The following is a 22718-nucleotide window of genomic DNA, read 5'->3' on the forward strand; positions in this document are numbered from 1 at the left end:
AAATTGTTGTAATGAGTAAGAAAGCAACACGGGAACAAAGTGGTGAAAGCAATTAAAAGGTCAGATAGTTTCAATGAAGAGGTGGTATTTGGGCTGAACCCCAATTTAGTGTGGTTTCCTAAAGTGGATTTCATATCATCTTTCTTAGCCAATAGAGGTAAAATTATGGTCCTAGGAAAAGATGCCATATACTTATAAGGGTGTCTTTACCCCCTTTTTTCCAGTTTAAAAACAAAACAAAGCAAAAAGGAAGGGAGGGAGGGAATATGCTACATTAACCCAAGCATCCCAGGAGACACACACCTGAAAATATTTTACTATGATGCCCCACTTCTACTATGTCTGATTTCAGCTTTAGTGGAAGCCTCATTCATCCCTGAAGTCACTATCATCTTCTCACGATAAATCTCAACCTCAGCAATTAGTCCAATCAGATCTATGTTATTTTACTTACCTTCCTGTGATTCCACTTGTGTAGTGGGCATCACTGTGGCTGTTGGAGTAGTAGTAGGATTTGTAACAGTTGCAGGTGTAACCATTGGGCGGATACTAGCCCTGGGCGTTGACTTATTTCCAGCCATAGCTGCAGCTGTCACTTTACTTGGAGTAGACACCACAGGAGTTGGTTTGATATTGGCTGTTGGTGGGTCTGATGTGCTGGCACTTACAGATGGGAAAATGGAAGAATAACAAATCATGAAAGATTACTACAGATATTCCTTATAAAATACATTCATGCTATCAAAAGCAAAGCATGTATGCTTCCTGAAGTGACTGTCCAGAAATTATGATCTTAATATACATTCAGATCTTATTAATTCTGTTTTTCTTAACACTGCTTTGGGTAGACTTTTGGCAGATTTTAAAAAAAGTAAAGAGACAGCATAGTTCTATATTTTTTGTTCACTAAAAATTTCAAAACTCTTGTTGGAGAGATTTTGAATTTAAGCATTAAAAACTACACAGGAAATGCTCTGCAGTGGTGCATCCAGACAACACAGAATGTATTCAACTGTTGATCTCTGAAGCTAAGTCTCAGCTCAGCGTCTTATACAACACAGGGAACACATCAGTATCCTACCTTAGAAGTCAATCACAAACTAAAAGACAAAAGATGTTTTCTCTGCCATAAAGCTCTACCTATCTGATAGGATTGAAAGTATGTTTAAAAACAAGAGTTCTGGGAAAAAAAAATGTTAGCAACTACATGATGCAGTTTTGCACAGGATAAAGAGCTCTTCAGTTATATATTTTCATAACAGAGTATAGATTTTTTTTTTCTCCCCAAAGATCATTAGATCTTCCCCGAACTTTAAAGGAAAAACAGGGAACAGGCTGTAAAAGAGTAAAACTCACATTCCTCTTTCACCAGAAGCTGGAGTTGTTTTCAATGTGATCTGTCTCTGTTGTTCTGGGACCTATAAAAAGAAAAATATGTATTATTATCCTATCCCAAAAGAGTCCACTAAACAATGCCATCAAAATATTTTACTTTTGTTAAATCTCTCTGTATACTTGGGCCAAAATTCACTCTGACAAAGGCTCCTAAATCACCAGACACCTTCGAGTAAAATGCAAAAAGAAAAATGATTCGTCATTTAAACAGAATTAGTTAATCACCTTATTAGTAGGTTCCTGAGGCTCATCTCTCTGCTCAAGGTGTCTTTCTTGATGTTCCCTGAGCTCTCTTTCCAAACGACTAATTCGACCTTCATACTGGGACTTAAGAGCAGTCATACGAACATCCAGTTCATCTTTCTGCTGATCTAAGGCTCCATTCCTTTGTTTAAGCTCTTCATTTTCTTTAGTCAGCTGATCTTTTACACCTAAAGTAACCATGTGATTCTATTAATGTCATAATCAAACACTGGAAATAAAAACCATTTATGTGCTTAATTAATAGGTACTCAAAGGTCATATGAGATTCTATTCCTGAACTTTTAACATCTACAATAATTCTGATACACTATACAACTCAACAAGCAAAGTTCTAAACACATCTGTATTTGCTTCATTATTCTAATATAAAATATACTCCAAAATAAAAACACTTTTTTCCAAAATAAGATTTCAAAAACGTAAAGGATCTACCATAAACTACGGACAGTCAGCAGAAGCCCTCTTATATGGCCTTTAATATTTTTATATATTAGGAATTACAAAATTTTCATTTCATAAAATATGTAACATATACTCAAAATAATTAAGTACATTTTTTCTATAAAGTAAGTTGCCAGGGGCACTATCTTAGAGATCATTAAAAAAACTGCTCAAAATAAAAACCAACCGACTTGGCATTTTATTTACCCACTAAGCAGACTGGTAAAAAAGATGCAATAAGGCCCTGAGCATTGCAGCACTGGGCTCCTCATAAACCTGACATGATATTCTCCCTGAAGGGCTAACGGGGGAACCCTCACTGAAGTGATGCACAGAAAAATCACTGGGCTAGTAAGACACAGTGCTGTCTGGAAATTTACAGAAGGCCACTGGACAGTATACTGTGGACCCAAAAGATCTCCGTCAGAAGGTAGTAACAGTTTCACGCTAAAGCAGAGGGTCAGCTGTATTTCCCATTACCAGCTAAAAAAATTAAGAAAGGCTTCATAAATAAATTAAGGATATCTCCATCACTTGAAAATTAAAACTGCTATAATTTTGTATCTAATTTAAATAAGCCTAATACTTAAAGTGCACATGCACACACACACAAAGTTACACTATGGTATTCTGTTTTCTCTTTTCCCATTTCATTTTAAGCCTGCATCAATAACCACTTTTCACCATCAAGTTCAAACCTTCGAGTATACAGAACTTACCAGCTAAATGTGCAATTTTTGATTTTGCTGCTACAATAGCCTTTCTTGTTTTTTCTTCCTTTTCAGTTATCTGCTGTCGGAGCTGCTCCTCCTGTGTGGTTCTATCTTGAAGGTCCTGACGAAGTCGTGAAAGTTCAGATTGAAGCTGCACAGTCTGTTCCTGGAGAGTTCTTGCTTCTGCCTCTTTTTCAGATAAGGTCTTTTAAAGGAAAACACAGTATTCACCATGTAATTCAACCAAATCAATATAAACTGTATGTCCTACAGACTTAAAATGTAAAATATTAACTTACATGAATCATTCAAAGTAAAAAGGCTAAAATATATACATTTCCATAGAAGAGAGAATATCAGTGTTTAACATATTTTTCTTTCTTTTTAAAACTCCTTTTTTATGACTGAATAATATTCAATTGTATTTCTTTAGCTATACAACAAAGAAACAATGAGGAACACCTTTCACTACTTTCACACACGTTATACCTTCTGCAGATTCTCTACTTGATTTTCCAGTGATTTTGACTTTATTTCAGCCTGGCTAAGGGTTTCTTTGAGCTCCTGCATTTCCTGGATTGAGACATGCTGTTCCTGATGGTCTCCAGAAGACTGAGCTGAGGACTCCATGACCTAAAATGACAAATAGTAGTAATATACTTCCACATTTATACTCAATAATTCTATAAATTCATCTAAGGAAATAATCATAGTATGCAAAGAAATTTATCTTTAAGGTTATTCATAAATAAATTTTTTACGGAACAACTTCAGTGTCTAAAAATAAGCTTATTAGCTAAATAGTTTAGGGTTTCTATACAACTGGTTATTAATCAGCTAATCAAAATGATGATGCACTGTTTGACATACAATTATTTGGAAAAATAAATTACTTACATGTAAAGAAAAGCATACTAAAGTGGTTAACTGAGGGGTAAGAATTCTGAAAAATTTTTTCTTTATATATTTTCTAATCTCACATATGATAAATATATCAATTAAGTCAATATATAACTTACCATTGAGAACTAAAAACAAAAGATTCAAATAGAACAAAGATTTAAAATAACTTTTTGATAGGTGGTTAATGTATAGTACTTATTTAAAGTATAACACAATCTGATTTTATAAAGAACTAGCATTTTTTGATATACACAATTTTAATCAGCAATGAGTTACAAGAACATAGTTTTGAAAAGAAACAGTATCTAAAACTGAGAAACTGAATTAAAATACCTAGCATTTACTATTATTTCTTTATGAATTTATGGTTAATTTTGGGACATATTAAACAGCTAATCTTAAAACATATATAAGCTTATACCCAAATTTAGAATCTAAAAACCAAAAGATTTTTATAAAAGTCATCTAAATATATATGTAAAACTATATAAATTATGTACATCAAAATTGCGTAGATCAAAAAATTATATACATATATAAAGAATATATAAAAAGAGAATCACTTTAAATACCTTATCTTGTTGTGCTTTAAGTTCTTCATATTGAGTCTTGTACCTGCGTCCAATTTTCTTGACTTGAGTAATAGTTTTAACTTTTTCTTGGATGTCAATTATTTTGGCATCTAGGTCCTTCTGGATGCTTTCTTTTTCAGCTCTTACTTTATTTAAATCTTCCTTTAGAGTTTGGATTAAGTTCTGGTTGTTAGTCAAAGATGCATTTGATCTAAACGAAAAAAATGAGGTAAAAAGGACTAAATATAGAGAATTTTCAAATTTTAAAATCTTTTAATTTATGTTTTTATTATGTTGCTTTATTATGTTTTTCATTAAAAAATCCTAAGGAAACCATACACACACTTCAAAAGATAATTCCTTAATTTATGAACCCGTAGTCCTTTAGGAAGATCTGATTTACTTACTACAAGTCATACATGCCCATTTTAGAGATGACAAAATGTGGTCAGGTAACATGCATAGTTTTAGTGTGCGCTGATACAGAGTTTAATCTACATCTGCCAGACAGCAAAATTTACACTATTCCCACTCTACTGGGTGCTGAGTAAGTATATTAGGTTTTGTAGGGCACATAAAGTCTTTGTCACATGTTATTCGTCTTCCTTATTACAACACTTTAAAAATGTAAAAATCATTCTTAGCTTACAGGCTGTACAAAAAAAGGGCCTGTGGGCTACAGATCAGATGACCTGAATTAAGAGTATGGGTTTAACAGCTATTAATTCTGTACCCTTCCTGAATCTCAGTTTCCTCATCTTTAAAATTAAGTAATATCTCTCTTACTTAAAATGTCAGACTACTATTATGAAAAAAGGAAGAGAATAAATATGCCAAAAAATCTGTAAACTCTCAAGCATTACACATATAGGGGCTACAATATGGATAAAGGACACTAAAGCTTAAAAGAGGTAAACCAGAAACATTACTTTTAATATTAAGTTTATCTTTAAAAGGGCAACACTCCACTGTAAGTTCATTTAAAAACTTTTTAACTTAAAAACTTCCTTTATTAAAAAACTTTAAAAATAGTCATTAATAAATGTTAACCAAAAGATAAAAAGAAAAACCTACTTGCAAAAATTATTTTGATTGTTCAAAAAATAGTTTGCTTTAGACTTATACCAACTATGTAGTTTTTGAAAAAATAAAATAGAGAAATAATGCATACGTGAAGCCATAAAACTAAATTAGTAAATGCTTGGCTCCATAAAGTAATAAAGGGAAAACCACATGTAAGGGCTCTGGCACTTTCCATCCTTTCTAAAATCAGGAAGCACTTGGGGAGTTACGTAAAGAATAGGAATAAACTTCAAGATTTCTTGTATTATATACAACTTAAGGCTTCTTCCATATACCTTGCAATTTCAGCTTTAAGTCTCCCAATTTCTTCAGTCAACTGTTGAATACGCTTAGCATGAACTTCCTTTTCAGCAAGGAGCTTCCGATATTCTTCTGTATCTGGATCTTTCTGTTGACTTATTAGATGCTAAAATAGCAAAAATGCATAATATGGTTTTATAGGTTTTATAAAACGAATGTGCTATAATTGTAGAATATCTAAATTTGTTTACAATAGCTGCTTGCATACACAGTGATTAAGCACCAAACTATAAGAAAATAAGATCAAAGCTTTAGTTCCTTTGTTTAGCTATGAAGTTTAGCCAAAATGGAAGGACAAAATAAAGTAAATGTCATTAATCATTCATTATATTTTCAGTTGCAAAGGAGCATTTCAGAATAGTTACAATGGAGACAAATAAATCCAAAGAATCTACAAGCTTTTAATATTAAAATTAAATATCTGATTTCATTAGTGATATTGACAAGGGAAAAATGTTTATAATGCATTACAATCTAAACAAAAATATAAAAATAACTCTAAGTGTAACTGATTCCATTAACCAGGAAAGGAGGAAGTACAATTTAACAGAAATATATCTAGATTTGGGCAGATCACCCTCTTTTCCTAATTGAGATTACTTGTACGATTTAAAAAAAAAAGAAAAGAAAAGAAAAAGGAAAAGAATAAATGGGCTTTAAAATTCAACAATTCTATTCAGATAAAAGTGGCTTCCTAGAGCATTTTCTAGGTTCTGGGTATTAGGGGCTGAATGAACTGCTTTAGATCATTTAATTTTTGTAACATGAAGAGTAGTATTATGTCCTCATTGTCAAAATGTGGAAAACTGGTTCTGAAAGATTAAGAAACTCTCATCAACAGTTATGTAACTAGTATAAGGTCAGATTCCCAAACTTTCTTTTGAATATAGAGCTGGGGTTTCTAAACATACCTAAATTTGGAATCCAAGTAAATAAATGTTTTTAAAAATATACTAAAATGTAACCAAAAATTAAAAAATTTAATTATAAGTTTAATGTCCATCACATATGTACAGGTAACATATCAGGCTTTCACTTAATAAACATGTTTTTCACTAGTTCATCAAATATTTTTATCCCCTTAAATTTTACCCTATTATTTCAAATCAACACGTTTCCACGTTTTGGAGTGGGTTTAACTGCATTTACCTGGTTACGTGCTTTCCAACGTTTGACATCTTCTTCCAATAACTTCTTCTCTGCTTGCAACATGCCGCTTTTCTCACTCAGCTCAGCATTTGCTTCTTGTAAGGGTAAAATGTCTAACTCCAGTTTCCTCACCTGAAAACAGTGCCAGTATTTTTTTAATACCTGATATAAAAATTCACTTAAAATATTATTTAAAATAACATGCTTCTACTTCTAATTAGTAAGTTACAAACCTTGGCTTGCATTTGCTGTAGATCTTGTTCTAGTCTCTCCTTTTCTTCTCTCAGCATCTTATTGGTCTCCATAACTATGTTCATTGTTTCAGTTTTCTTCATCAGTTCCTCATGCTGGGCCATTGTTTTTGCAGTTACCTAAAAGATTTCAAACACACATATACAGCAATATCTAACAATAGATGAAGACCTATCTTTTCCTACCAGTTCTAATCTTCCCTACAAAAAGTAAAAAGGATTTAAATATCAACCTTTAAAACAATTTTTTAAAAGGTCTTTTATGTTTATTTTTCTGTGATGCTTGCTAATTACAGAGTTTAAACAAATGCAAGAAATCACAAAGATGGAAGTAAATAGATACTACAAATCCCACCAACAAATAATCAGTATTTCTGTGAGGTAAAAACATCAATCCAGACCTCTGTCTTTCTGTAGCTATTCTTTTTCTTGCTATACTGAATTTAGTAATAGTTCTAAAATGATGTTATTTTGGTTCAGTTTTTCCCCACTTTCTTCAGAAACTTTCTTTCATTTCACTTAGCTGTTTCATCACTTTGGTTTTGAGCAATTTTACTGAATATTCCTTCATTTGTGAAGACTTTTTTCCTGTTCTCATTGGGTTTAATTATCCATCTGTGCACATGTTACTTTATACCTTCAAAGCTATGGCTCAAGGTTGCCATGTTGCACTGTTCATCTATGGTAGACATTCTATTATTTTTGATATAATGTGTGTTACTTCTTGAATCTCTTCCGACTATGTGTAAGAGCTAATTGAGGCATTTTCTATTATTACCTGTCTTTCTATCTTACAAAGAAATAGCAAAGAAAGCAGAAGAGACTTAGAGAATACGCAATCTGCTGGAAACCCTGATTTGGCCCCTTTCCTCCAAGTGTTAACTCTAGTGAGTCAGAGGGTCTACTCATTATTTCCATGATGAGATATAGTTGAATTTGTGTTGTTTTCTCAATAGGATGTAATTCTGGAACTTTTAATTTCTATCTAAAAATGTAAATCCCATAAATCTAATTATTCAATTCCCCGTTTCAATGGTTTCTCTCTAGCAGTCATTCCAACTACCTATCAGTTAAAAGAGTAATGATTTAAAGTCTTAATTTCCTTTCCTCCAGATGTGGGGTTATATTACTCCATCACTCAGAATGATGTCATGCAATAATAAGCTTTCAGATGATGGTGTGGGCTAAGGAGTCAAGCTTGTATTGTGACCATGCATTCCCTACAACATCTTTTCCCTTTGGTCAATTCTTTTGACTACTTTTTTTGCACCTTTGCTGAGAAAGAAATATTCTATAGTTATTTCAATCTATCATTTTTTTCCTAGGATGACTATCCAGATACATATATAATGACAATTACAGTAATAAATTAAGATAACTGAAATTTATTAAGTACAGTGTATGAGACATGATTCTAAATGTTTCATGTGCACTAACTCAATCCTCATTATTATCACCTCAATATTACAGATGAGGAAGTTTAAGAGCAAGGATGTTAAACATATCCAAGACACACATCAAATGGTATGAAGCTAGAATTCTAAACCAGGCAATCCAGTTACCCTTAGTCTCTTACCACTATACTGTGTCAGTGTTTATTAATGATTAATGAACTTACAAGTTTAAAAGAATGTCTATTTCAAACTGTATTTTATGTTATTAGAAATTGAAGCAAGCTCTTGTCTCGATTTAACAAGTTCTGTCTTAAAGCTTGGGATACATACCTGAACTTTCTCCCTTTCAGCATTTAGACTGTCCTGCAGTTCCTGCAGTTCTCTTTCTAAAAGTTCAACTCTTTGTCGATAACGGAGACTCTCAACCTGAGCCACCTCAAACCTAGTTTCAGCAATTTCTTTTTCTCGTCGTATAAATCTACAACATACGAGGTTTTATGTGAATAAAAAAAAATGCTAACATAATATTTCAAACTTGAATCATTTTTGATGACAAAAATTCACTTTAATAACTATTTTTATATAGTGTTTTCATTAATAAATAATAATGGGAGATATATTTTATTATAGACAGCAGCTTGTCTTCAAAATAATTTAAAAGGCATTTAGTTTTTTAAAGAACATACTCAAGTCCTTACTATTAGATTTAACTTGAAGTCATTTAAATGGGCATATGTCTAAAACATTAAAGTGACCACTGATTGGGGGGTTGGGTTTGTTGGCTCAGAAGAGATGGAAATGAGCTTTAAATCTAAATAGCATATAACTCACATTTGTCTAACTTACACATTTATAGTTTAACTTAATAACTGCTGCTATACCACAGAAATAAAGCATTAAGAATATACTGGATTTACCTGAGAATTTCTAAAATTTGTTCTTGAGATTTTCCTTCTTCACTGAGAGATATATTCAATGGACCTTGTACACCTTCCTTCATAGAAGCAACAACTTTGTCACTTAATTTTTCAATCTGATCATGAAGTAATCTGTTTTGTTTCTCAAGATCTTCACAGCGAGACACACTTTTGGAAACTTCATCCTGTAAGCCAAGAGTTCATCATAAGAGCAGATTTTTCAATGTACATTAAAAAAACAAAAACAAAAACAAAAAACCAGAACCTTTAAATTCTCCAAAACATTCTATTATGATGTACAATAATACCTTTAACATCCTCTCTCTTTCCTCCCAAGATGCTTTACACTCCAACAACTGTGATTCCGCTTTCTGCGCTGTTTCTTCCAAATGCTGACGAACTGATGCCATTTTGGAAACCTGTTCCTTGGCAGCTTGTAGAGCTTCAACATCAGCAGCATGTAGCATCAGTTCTCTCTCATACTTATTCTGAGCTTCCACAGCTATTTTGGCCTAGAAGAAATTGTTCCCCCATTGACACAAAGGATTAAAATCCCATGAAGCTAGCCAGGACTTTTTTGAAAAGAAAAAAAAAATGCACATTGTATTATTTAAAGTGATAAAAATGAAGATAATCTAAATGTACCAAAATACGAGAATAATGAAAAGATGTGCTATATTTAATAAAACGTTAAAGAACTGTTCAAAATGAAACTTAAGAGGATGATGTAGCAATCTGGAACAGGCCTTATGAAATAAAGGCTAAACACAACTCAGCTACATAAAATATACGCATATACACACACAAAGTCAACAAAGAGAAATGAAAATAATATGTATGAATACTGAATTACAGATACATTCCTCAATTTTGATTTCTAATGTTACACTGTTTGGCAATAAGCCAAAGATGGTTCATTTTCACCTCATTTACCTTCAGTTTGAAGCCCTTCCCCTGTAGTATAAAGTAATCCTGATACGTATACCTGTTATGTATACGTAAGCAATAAAGAAGAGCAACCGAATGAATGGCTATTAATACACCACTAAACATAAAAATGAGAACACCACCAATATCCCTACATGTACTCCTTTCCCATTGTACCATTTCAATAATCCCCATTTTCCTCAACTGTTTTATCATTTCTTGTTCATAACAAATCACCAAAAGCTTTATCACATATATGTGTGTATATATACTTAAGTAATGTGGTTTTGTATTTTTAAAGCTTTACAAACAGTGTTGTATAGAAATCAGTATAAGCTCAGTAATGCATTAAAAATGTTTCCAAAAGGTCCTTGTTTTGCTGAGGAAGGTGTCCTACAAGAACCGGTCCCTAAGATCAGAGCTCACTTTCCAATAACTGGCTTTGAGAGCAGCACTCACTTGCTCCTGACAGTCCCGCCTGGCTTGCTGTTCGTTACTCAAAGCTGTGCCTGCTCTCTGAAGAGCTTCTTGTACTTCATTCTGAACACTATTGAGTGTTTTCTTCAACTCAGATAACTAAAACAGAACAAGATTAAAAAACGAGAGTTAATCGCAAATTTTAAAAATACTGAAAACAGAGTTTTAAAAATTCAATTAGCCCAAAGACTTCTTACTAAATTCAAAAGTTATAACCTGACATAATCTACTGTACAAATTCTGCACGTCTATAGTCACTCCATATTAATATGTGCAAAAGTCAGTTTTCAGAAGATTCTAAAAAGCAGCACTGATACCTACTACCATAAAGTAGTCTCAAGTATTCAAAAGGAAATATGTACAGATGCACAGAGCAGAGTAAAACATAAAACTAAAATTGTTGGGTATGTATTTAATCAAGAGCTGTTGAGACAAACTGAATGATAACTAATAAGCTAGTTAACAGAATTTAAATCCTTACAACAGAAAAAAAGATTGGTATTGATTGATAATCTGCTTTACCTGTTGTTCCATGCTCTCTATGGCTTTTCTCTTGTCATCTTGAAGTTCCTGTTTTTCCTTCTCTACTTCCATCAACTTCTTTTCCAGCTGTGTCTGAAACTCGGCTGATTCTTTTAACCTAACTTCAATATTCTTACGTACTTCTTCTGTCACCTTCACCAAAGAGTAGGATACAAAGAATATACACATTTAAAATTATACAATTACCTCCCCCAAATCTAAGTTAAATTTAAAAAACACAAAAATTAATGTCTGCCTTGTATTTTTAAAAAAATCCACGAAATGCTGATGAAAGGGTTCTAAAACATCATTTAAAACTATAAGCATAATTAACCTCTCTACCTGGCCATTATTCTCTTTCGAAACTGAAATGAAATTTCCAATTTTTACTTCTTCTTCAATCTTCATATCCACTTGCCAAATCTGTCTGTTCTACCACTGAAAGGGGATTTTTCTCCCACATATTTTGATTTCCATGATGCCAGCCACAAAAGTTATCTTTTAGTAGCCTTAGACTATTGCTACAGCCTCTGAATGAACTTTGTGCCCTCCAATTTACCACAATTCTAATTAATCTTTCTAATTAAAGCAAATTCTGGTTATGACATGTTGGAAAAACAAATCAAAGGCTCTTAATAATTTTACAGCATTTAATTTAGTACGACTTCAAAATCTTTCACATTTGGTTCTCGACTACATTTATAATTAAATTCTTCACTATTTCACTTCACAAATGTAACACACTGGCCTTCTTATCTTGGCTGAGGGTTCCTACTGCATAGGATAACTTTCTATCTTTTAACTAACCAAACAATGCTTTCTTTCAAGGCTGTGCATAAATGCCATCTCTCTTGTGAAGTCATGCAAACTCGAAAAGACAATCTCACTTACCTTCCACTCACATCAATATTTCACCTGTACTTTTCCTAAAGTAATTACACCTTCTATGTTTCACAAATTTTGTGTGCTTTTCTTGTTTGTTTTATCTGGCTTATCAACTCATACTTTTACACAGTGCCTTATACATAGCAACATCCTAATTAAAAAAGAAGTTAATAACTGCATTCAAAATTGTATACCTGTTTTTCCTTGTTGAGAGACTCTTCTAAACTAGTAACCATTGCTCGGTACTGTTCCACATTGCTAGTACTTGTTTTGAGTCTTTCCTTCAAATCGTTCACCTGCTCTTCTGCCTGCCTTAACTGACTCAGAAGGTCATCCACATCTTCTTTGTTGTGAGGCTGACCTAAAAGATTTAACAGCTTTCTTAAAATTAACATTTTAAATATTAGAGATGACTGTTATCAAAGAGTTTGTGAACCTAAGATTATAATAGGCTGAAATGTAACGTATTTAACTATCTAGAAAGTATCAATCCATGCTTAATACCAAAATAAAAACAGGTATTCGAGGGGAAGGGAAATAGCTCAGTGATAGAGTGCATGCTTAGCATGCACAAGGTCCTGCGTTCAATCCCAAGTACCTCCATTAAACAAAACAAACCAAACAAAAAACCGCCAGGTATTTAAAAAAGAAAATACAAAATATTTCCACTAAACTGAGATAACTACTTGAAGAAACTACCATTCTTAATTTCTTATGTAAATATTATTTATTACAAAACACCAAATCATAAATCATTTAGCCCACTTCTCATTCTAAAATCCATGGAAATGGAAGAAACTGCAGATTAAAAAGAATGTTTTCTTATAAGACATCAATAAGAAAGGAGTACTAGATAATTTGTATGTACTATATATATCATAACACATATATGCATAATATGCTTATGTACTTATGTTTTAAATTTCTGTTCTATTAAGAAATAAAACCATGTAGAAAGACTATCTGGACACAACAGTTGCATTCGAAATAGTGCACTCACAAAGAGAAGCAAAACCTAATAAAACAAATCTTTTACATGCAGCTATCAATGAGCAAAGATTAGGAATACTGCTCTAAAAGAGACCAAACAAGTCAATCATTTCTGTAAGCCTTATCATTACAGATTTAACAAGTAACCTCATCTCAAAAGAGAGTTAAAAATTCAAATATTAACCTTCTTCAAAAGAAATATTCTTAAAGTATCAACAAAATGGTTTCAACAATTGCAAAACTAAGCATATCTTGGTTAGCTGCTATATGCAAAACTATTCTGAATCTTCCAAGTCTGCAAATCTACTAAGTGGCAAACTGAGTTTAACATGGGAAGAGAAAAGGATTTTTTTTGTTTGTCGGCTTTTTAAAAAATCTTTTGCTGTTATCCACAAAGAATAGACTATTTATTTACAGGTTACGTTACAAACCTACAGAAGTGTTTTTGTCACTTTACTTACTTACCCTTGCCAGTTCTCTGTGAGGACTGAGACGCAAGTTGGACTTCCACATTACTGAGATGCTGTTTCAATGTAGCAATTTCCTTTTGAGCATTTTTTAATAGTTCTTTTGTGTTAAAATGAAGATTTGTCTCAGTATCCAGCTGTCTCTTTGTATCTAAAAGTTGAACCTATTAGAAAAAATATATTAACCCTGTAAACACCATCTTTCAAGTTCTTAGGTAACTTAGAGTTTCAAGTTATCTTTTTATAGAACTAGCTGAAGCAAAGAGTATCTGGTGCTCAGAGAGTCAAGAATAATGCCTGTTTCCAGCAGCCTGACAGAAAAAACTCTTAATTCACTGGACACTGGGACCAGCACCCAGGAAGACCTTGTCTCAGTTACTGGGAAGAATTAGTGCTAGACTGAGCACTGCTTTGGGCCTGCCCAGTAAATCACAAAAAGCACACTCAACAGAACCAAACTATTCTCAGTTAACTCTACTGCACCCCAGGACAAAGCTCAAGATCTATAGAAATACAAATGTATCTAGCACCCAATAGGATAAAAGTCACAATGTTATGACACCCAATCAAAAATTACTAGGCATACAAAGAGGCAAGAAAAAAGAGTTTCTAAGAGATTCTCCTCAAAACCATGCTTCAACATGAGATTATAGTCTATCTACATACCAGCTTAATTTTTAAACATAAACAATCTATAGAAATTCATAATACCAATGGACTCACATCTAGATTCCTAGTCAGTGTATGCCTTTGTTCCACCTCATTCTCCAACTTCTTCTTTAGATGGGATATCTCATGTTCCAGTTTTTCTATCTGGCTACTAAGTCTTTGTTTAGTTTCTGTTTCAGATCGCTCTAGTATTCCCTAAGGTAAAGAAAAGATTTTGGTTATGCTAAAGAAAAAAAGTCAAAAAAGCAACACACAAAAAAAGTCAAAAGCAATAGCAAATTATAGAATTACAACCCATTTCTACATAAAGAGGTTAAGATCTAAAACATTTACCAAGAAGGTATTTAGACATCCTCCATATTAAAACATCTATTTAAAAGGGAAAATAAAAATTGTATTACCATATCCATTCAGATATAAGTTTTAAAGGAAAAAATATAAACCAAAGATTTAATCATATAAACAATTAAACTGTATATGACTCTGTAAATATAGACCTGAGGATCAAAACTGCCAACCATGTGGCTCCAATCAGTTCTCTTTCAATGTTTCATTTAGAATACTGACCTGTCTTAAAAAAACCCTCAAAATTCCATGATTATCATAATACATAACAAAAATGATACATTTTCTCATTAAGAAAACGAAGAGAAACAGTGTTAAAGTTATTCAAATTTAACTTAAATTTTCCTATGTGCTTTTTTATTTGGTTACCTGAATTGTTTGCAGATTAGTTAGCAGCAAGTTTTGCCCTCTTTGTTCAGCCAACAAAGATTCTCTTTGCTGAGAAAGACGAACTTCTGACAATTTAAGCATTTCCTTTTCTTTTTTCAAATTTTCTGCTCTTACCTTGATGCAAATACAAGTCAAAGAAAAAATGTTGAAAAACAATATATCAAATGTAATGATACAATTATAAAATTAAAATGATTTTTCATCATTACTTATTTCTTTATGCTAATTGGAGACTATCTCTTTACTATATAAGGAAATATAACTCTTAGTTTCACATACTGAAATATGAGGTAAATATTATTGGGCATACCAAAAGATCAAAGGAAAAACTCTTGCAATTATCACTTATGATTTCCTTGTTCTAACAAATCAGATTTTAAAACAAGCAACAAAAAAATCTAAAATGTCAGAATATAAAAAATGGAATTATGAAATTGTACTACAGTCATACCTGTATACTATTAAATTGCAAGTTTTAGAATCTAAGCTTGATTTTCAAGTATCTGTTTAAGGTGCAAATTGATCTATTTAAACTCTCCCCCCAATAAAGAGTACACCTAGGGGATATGGGAGGGTGCTTCGAAAATCAAAATCCTCAAAGTACTCATATTTATATGATGAGTCAAAAACCATCAATCACAAAATTTATTCCACTAATTTGAAAAAGCGCTATGCTGTCTATTCCCCACAAAGGAATGGGGACAAGAAAGAAATGAAGGAATATAGCCAACAGAATTAGAGAAGCTAGATTTTAAGTCCCAACCAACCCCTCTCTCATGACAGCCCCCTAAACAGGCAAATTACTTAGCTTCTGTGTCTGTTTCTCAACAGGTAAAACAGGAGACAACTGCATCTACCTCATACGTAACAATCAAAAAGCTGTGAGATAACGTTAAAGAAAGTAAAACACTGAAAATTTATCTTCAAATAATTCAGAATTAGTTGAGAGTACTGTCAATTTCTGATTGACATTTATCTTCACGTTGAAATTCGGAAATATAATTCAATGCTAATAAAATTTTTATATTGCTTTAATTAGAGATGAGCAAGAATGGGCAAAGTATTCATTAGCCTTTGTTGAAACTAGAGAAACAGTGACATACAAATTTACTGTGAAATGCAAAACCTGTAAGGAAATCTTAGTCCAGGAAAACAAATTTTTTTCCCCTTTCAGTTTTACAGAAACAATCTCCCAAATGATCTGATGCACAAGTGGATATTTGGAAACGATGTAATAAGGACTTGTAATCCACAAACCTCAAATATCCACGTCGTACCAACCAGTAAAACCAAAGTAATAACTGAAAAACAAATGCCAAATGCAATTTATAACACAAGTCAGATGAGGGAAACTGATCTCACTTCTGCGACAGCTAGCTTTTCATTAGCTCCTCTCAAATCCTGTGTCATCGTATTGATGATCTGTTCCTGCTTCTGAGTTGTTGCGGTGAGTTTCTGATTTCTTTCTTGTAGGGATGTTATTTCTCGACGATATCCTTCAACATTATCTTGCAGCATTTCATAACTTAGAGGAAAGAAAAACAACTCTATGAGCAACTGAATTACTGTATCTAGCTTAGTTTCTGAGTTTCACAAGAGCTTAATTTTACATGATTAGTAATATGAAAAAAGTGGCTTGTGTAATAATGTAAAACTCTTCCTTTTTTCTGAACTCCACATTTAGCAATTAAATTCAAATTCTAAATAAGCACAGAAATTCATGCTGAATTAACTTTTTAATCTTATTCATTTGTAACAATTTAAATCATATTCAAAATAATGCCAATACAATGTTAATACACTAGACATCCACCACAATGCAGTATGTAATTTAAGATATTCATGCATGTGTAGTGATGGATTTTTGCCAATTCTTTTTTCCTACATAATTCTTCATCTTATTTTCTTATGTGCTTGAAAACTTAGAAAATGGCTGGCCAGAGCGTTCAATGTAGTGAAAAAAAGGTTTTTACTGGGGTGTCAAACTGTTGGAATGCACAGAGATAACACATCTCCATATACTTCTTAAAACTCAATTTGATCATGTTTTACACGAGTAAGTTTTTCCCTAACTTGATAAAGTAACAAGTATTTAACAAATCTATAATAACTATGGAACAATTTACTATTATTCCTTTGTGAGGGACCAAGAAAGTAAATTTCCCCAAAATTAACTATCTAGTGCTTGCTTCTCTTCTACTTGGAACAGAAAAGGCTGAATGAAATTTGCTTATAATCCTCTTATCCGTCAGTAGCTACTTCAATCTCAGGAGGGAAACTAGCAACATTCCTTACATGAACTTCAACTTACTAAATGACTACCTGGGACCCCTTAGCATCCTCCAGGAGAATCATTAACCACAATCAAAAACCGAACTCCTGCAACTTTTCGTCATGGATCATGATCCATGAAAAAGTAACACTACCATAAATTAACCCTTGAATTTGATTCAACTGAATAATGAAGTATACTGGTTAGACTTAATTTCTGAACAAAAGAAAATGTACCGTTTAGAAGCAAAATCTAGCTGGGTAGAAATTTTGGTGTTTTGTGATCGCAAATCTGTGACTTGCTCTTGAAGTTTCTCAAGCTGCTCATTTTGCATTTTTTCATTATCTGCCTTTTCTTTTTTGTAGTTCTCAAAAACTTCCTGCAACTAAACATTGGAGAAATTACTAGAAGATGACAGTCCATGTTCTCAAAAAATCCAACTCAAAATAAAGGTATAAAGGTGAAGTCTTTACCTGTTTGAGGGCAGCCTTGGCTTCTATAGCTTCTGCTGATTCAATTAGAGGGGCAGGAGTGGAAACAGTCTGTGATGTGCTTGAACGTTTTGGAGCTGACACGAGAGAAATGTCATCTAAGCTTGAAGCTTCAGAAATGTAAAAAGAATGATATAACATTATTTTGCAAAAACATCATTACCAAAAGTCAACAAGCTAGACTTATTTCAATGAAATCATAAGATTATAGAGATTATGAAACAAATAATCTACTAAACAACGTATTAAGATAATTTATGACTTTCGATTAGGTAGAGACAATATTTGCAGATTAAATGTTAAAACAAGACATAACCAAAATAAACACTGTAATTCACTGACTCTCAGATGCACACTTTGCAACAATGATTAGCATTTTTCTTACCTAAAATAATGGTGTGTTTTAGAACTGATGACATGTTATGATCACTCATATATGGAAGTCAAATTTGAAGTTATCATCATTAGAGTAGATAATACTTATGTTGTAAAACCCATTCCCGAATATATATTTCAGAAATATTTCCCAAAAATACTTGGAAACTTTTAAGATAACATATAAAAACCTACCTTGTAAAGGAATGTCAATTCCAGTTGTCTGTGACAACAAAATACGGTACATATCACGCTGACGAACTATGGAATCAACAAGCTGCATTTGATGCTGTCGCGATTCACGGAGTTGTTCCAATTCAGTGAGGGCGTTCTCAAGTTTGACCTGAAGCTCAGTGATTCTGCAGGAAAAGAAATCAGTCTATTATTACACAGGAGTAAGACTGAACGGCAGTTATAACTTCTACCACAAATTGACTGAGCTTTTTATTGTCTATTACTAAGCACAGAATTTTCATCTTTCCTATCCTTTCTTTCTTCTCTGATATTTTAAGAACCACTTTTAAAATCCCCACCATACAGGACTCAGGTACTCACTAATGTCATCTGAAAAATTTGTTTGCAAAAATTAAACCAATTCCACTGAGTCCAAACTCCAGTCTTCATGCTTTTAGAGCCATTCCTCCTCCTCTAGCACCAAAAACATTTTTTCAAAAAGATTCTTTACTCTGCTTGAGTAATTCCTAAATATTTTATCTACAAAGCCTGTTCCCTAAAATCTAGGCTGGATCTCCCAGATAGGATTCTATGCTCCCAGATAGGCTTTTATCTACTGCAACACCAATTACACTGAACTGAAATTATCTATTTATCTATTTTATTATCAATCTCATCCATAAACTGAGGTCCTTGAGAGTAGAAATTTTTTTTTTTGGTATTGCTGTTCATTTTTCCCCTCCTAAATCACTATATTCCCAGTATCCCAGCACTGTTAGGGGCACATAGTAAGTTTCCAATAAATGTCTGTTGAACAAACAGTAGTCAGTTACTTACTTGGATGAAGTTGTTTCTTGTTCTTCTCTTTCTTTGGTTTCCCCAAGTTCCCTAAGGGCCACTAAGAGTCGTTGATTTTGCTGCTGAAGCTCTTCAATGTTTCTGTAAGATACTAGATGCTGTGATATTACTTCAGATGAACTACTTATATCAGCAGAGCTTACTTCCTCATCACGGATTACATGGTTACCCCTTGCCTCTTCAAGTTCCATCAGAAGCACTCTGATCTAAAAAAGGAGTTTTAATATGTTATCAAATAGCATTGGCTTTGATTCTGTAAATGTTTAGGAGAAAACGAAAATTTTTAAGTGATAACGTTACTTTATGAACACCACTAACTTAGTATTAACATCTTGAAAAATATCAAGCTTATCATTTTAAATATTAAAACCTAAAAAAAAGAAAACTTTAATGGAAATAAATTTTCATTTCTATAAAAGTATGGAATAAAGACTGTTATTTTTTAAAAAGCAGCCAAATTACAATTCCAGAAGCATTCCTCCATTTTTCTAAAAGAATGACAAAATAAAACACAGAAATATATATACATTGTATGTGTGTGTATGGCTGCACTTGCATGCTTATGTATTTTATGGTGGGGCAGAAGGAGAGCATGGAACACAGATGTTAATTCCATTCATGAGAAGTATTTATCTATGTTTGTGTGTATATGAATACACCCAACCACAAAAATTAAGATAAAACAGATAACCAAACAGATCTACATTTTCAGACATGTACAGGTAAAGACAAAACAAAACAAAAAAAAGTGGTAGAGTCCTACACTGCTGGTGGGAATGCAGTTTGGTGCAGCCACTGTGGAAAACAGTATGGAGATTCCTTACAAGACTAGGAATAGGCTTACCATACGACCCAGTAATCCAGCTCCTGGGCATATATCCAGAAGGAACCCTACTTCAAAGACACCTGCACCCCAATGTTCACAGCAGCACTATTTACAATAGCCAAGACATGGAAACAGACTAAATGGCCATCAACAGATGACTGGATAAAGAAGCTGTGGTATATTTATACAATGGAATACTATTCAGCCATTAAAACTGACAACATAACACCATTTGCAGTAACATGCATGTTCTTGGAGAATGTTATTCTAAGTGAAGTAAGCCAGAAAAAGAAAGAAAAATACCATATGAGATCGCTCATATGTGGAATCTAAAAAAAGAACATAAACACAAAACAGAAACATACTCATAGACATGGAACACAAACTTGTGGTTGCCAAGGGGGAAGGGGATGGGAAGGGATAGACTGGGAGTTCAAAATTTGTAGATACAGACAGGCATATGTAGAATAGATAAACAAGATTACACTGTATAGCACAGGGAAATATATACAAGATCTTGTAGCTCACAGCAAAAAAAAAAAGTGACAATGAATATATGTATGTTCATGTATAACTGAAAAATTGTGCTCTACACTGGAATTTGACACAACATTGTAAAATGACTATAACTCAATAAAAAAAAGTTTAAAAAAAGTGGTAGAGTAATGCATATGTAAAATGCATAATTTTAATTCAGAAGAACTAAAGAATGCTTACATATGCTTATAAATGCACATGTGTGTCTGCACAGTTAAGACGTGAAAGAATACACACCAGTCTGTTAACACTGGTTACACTCTGGGACTTGGGCAGGAGGGAGAAAATTTTTATTTACCTTTGAATTATTTCATTTATTATAATCAGTACCTACAAATCGAAAATTTATCAAACACTTAAAAGAAAAAAGGGAGGATCTATGAAAAAACAATGACTAGGCTGCAATTCTGCTACAGTAGTTTTCTTAGTCAATGAGAATTTCCTATGTGCTAGTTCTATCTTAGATACCTGCAAACAGATTCAAACATTATTTAGGCAGTCAGTTTGGGGAAAAATAAAATTAAGGAAAAAAAACACAAAAAATTCTAACCTGTTGTGAAAGATCTTTTATTTGTATTTCCATTCTTTGATTGTCTCTTTCAAGCACAGAGGAATGTTTGTTGGCTTTATCTGTGTCCTCCTGCAATCGCTGTATCTCCTTTAAAATGTAAATTCAAGTGAAAATTCTGTATTTCCTTCTAAGAGCTATACAAATAGCAATGATACAAGTAACAAAAATACAGTGCTTAAATGCCATAGTAAAAAATGAAAAATATTCTACATAATATAGTAGCCTTTAAAGAGAAATTCTTTAAAAATACATACACATATATTTCTTAATATCTCAAGTATTGCTTATCATTATAATGCTCATCATTGTATGACAACAATGGGGAATCTGCCACTTCTCTTCAAATTAACGGTGAATTACTACAGCCCCACCAAACTCAGTGTATTATCAAATGATGTCAGCAAAAATTCTCAAAATGCTTTGTTACTAAGACGAAAACAAAGGACTGTATTACAATGATGATCATTATTACACTGATTATCTAGAAATAAATGTCCAAAGTAAAAAATGTCAGGTATAATGTATGAAAGACTTGGTTTTATAAAAAATGCATCAGGTGTTAATTCTAAAGAAGCAGCAGCCAATGTCACAAGGCTGTTAAAAAGAAAAGAAATTACAGCATACTGCAGAGCTTTACAAAGTTTTGCATCACAATAACATTAGGGGTTTAGGGCACAGTTTAAGGATCTTGATATAAACACAAAATATGTTTGAAAGTTATGTTTTATCTCCAATTCATACAAATTTTGCTTCTTGATGTATTGTTTTGACATAACAATGTTTTAAATACTATTTGAGTGAAAGATGGCTCATATTTATCCTGGTGTTTCAAGTACTTCTGAGCATAATGCCCTCAGGATATATGCATAAACCAATTTCATGGGAACAAGTACGTGACAAAATGAAGCAGGTAAGTATTCACGAATGATGGCAATGACACAAATCTACTGAGTTCAAACTGGGATCAATTAAGATTCCAAGGAAGTAATTTGGTTATAAAACTCTGAGAATGTAATAAATTAGTCTCACAGACTGTAGACTGGACATAATCCATGTTATGGACACAAGATTCAGCTATTAAAAAAGGTACAGAAATTATCATTAAATTCTTTGGCAGTTATGAAAAAAGTATGTGAAGAGTTTTTATCACTGTACCTGTATATTAATGAAGAATTAACAAATAGGTTTTTCCCACAACGAACAGCTACCATTATTTGATTCTTAAGCCCCTCTACCTTAACTATCCCCTTCAGACAATAAGTTCCAGGTAAAATGTTCACTCTTTAACAGTGAGAAACTCAAGATCTAATTGGACCCAAGGGCTCTCTTTTCAAACCACACCAGAGGGGTAGGAGTGTGTCTAAAACCCAATTTTCTGTCAAGGCAAGACTGCTAGACTTCACATGATTCAGGAGAAACCATTAGATGTATTACATCCTGATGTAAACTGACATCTAATTTATAATAGCAACAGAAACAAAAGTTTGTTTGAATTAAGTATAAAATTTATTTATACTACTCTCTAAAAAAAGGGAAAAAAAGAAAGCAAAAGAAATTAGT

General features: G+C 32.7%; 1 protein-coding gene across 3 annotated transcripts in view; it reads right to left on the reverse strand.

The window, feature by feature from the left end:
- The window catches only part of TPR (translocated promoter region, nuclear basket protein), a 52579-nt gene that overhangs the window by 19143 nt on the left and 10718 nt on the right, over positions 1-22718 (reverse strand). For all 3 annotated transcript variants that reach the window (XM_045509407.2, XM_045509401.2, XM_010973261.3), the window contains exons 14-37: positions 21138-21245; positions 19204-19430; positions 18388-18551; positions 17800-17927; positions 17563-17711; positions 16417-16579; positions 15034-15168; positions 14374-14514; positions 13649-13814; positions 12388-12554; positions 11309-11461; positions 10769-10885; positions 9691-9894; positions 9383-9567; positions 8796-8943; positions 7054-7191; positions 6821-6952; positions 5647-5777; positions 4289-4499; positions 3303-3446; positions 2820-3018; positions 1621-1826; positions 1357-1418; positions 455-663 (exon numbers count right to left, since the gene is read on the reverse strand). In XM_045509407.2, the coding sequence (XP_045365363.2) occupies positions 455-663; positions 1357-1418; positions 1621-1826; positions 2820-3018; positions 3303-3446; positions 4289-4499; positions 5647-5777; positions 6821-6952; positions 7054-7191; positions 8796-8943; positions 9383-9567; positions 9691-9894; positions 10769-10885; positions 11309-11461; positions 12388-12554; positions 13649-13814; positions 14374-14514; positions 15034-15168; positions 16417-16579; positions 17563-17711; positions 17800-17927; positions 18388-18551; positions 19204-19430; positions 21138-21245 (3787 nt within the window). The remainder of the gene's footprint in view (positions 1-454; positions 664-1356; positions 1419-1620; positions 1827-2819; positions 3019-3302; positions 3447-4288; positions 4500-5646; positions 5778-6820; positions 6953-7053; positions 7192-8795; positions 8944-9382; positions 9568-9690; positions 9895-10768; positions 10886-11308; positions 11462-12387; positions 12555-13648; positions 13815-14373; positions 14515-15033; positions 15169-16416; positions 16580-17562; positions 17712-17799; positions 17928-18387; positions 18552-19203; positions 19431-21137; positions 21246-22718) is intronic.

The sequence above is a fragment of the Camelus bactrianus genome, chromosome 23, assembly GCF_048773025.1.
Source record: "Camelus bactrianus isolate YW-2024 breed Bactrian camel chromosome 23, ASM4877302v1, whole genome shotgun sequence".
Classification (NCBI taxonomy): domain Eukaryota; kingdom Metazoa; phylum Chordata; class Mammalia; order Artiodactyla; family Camelidae; genus Camelus; species Camelus bactrianus.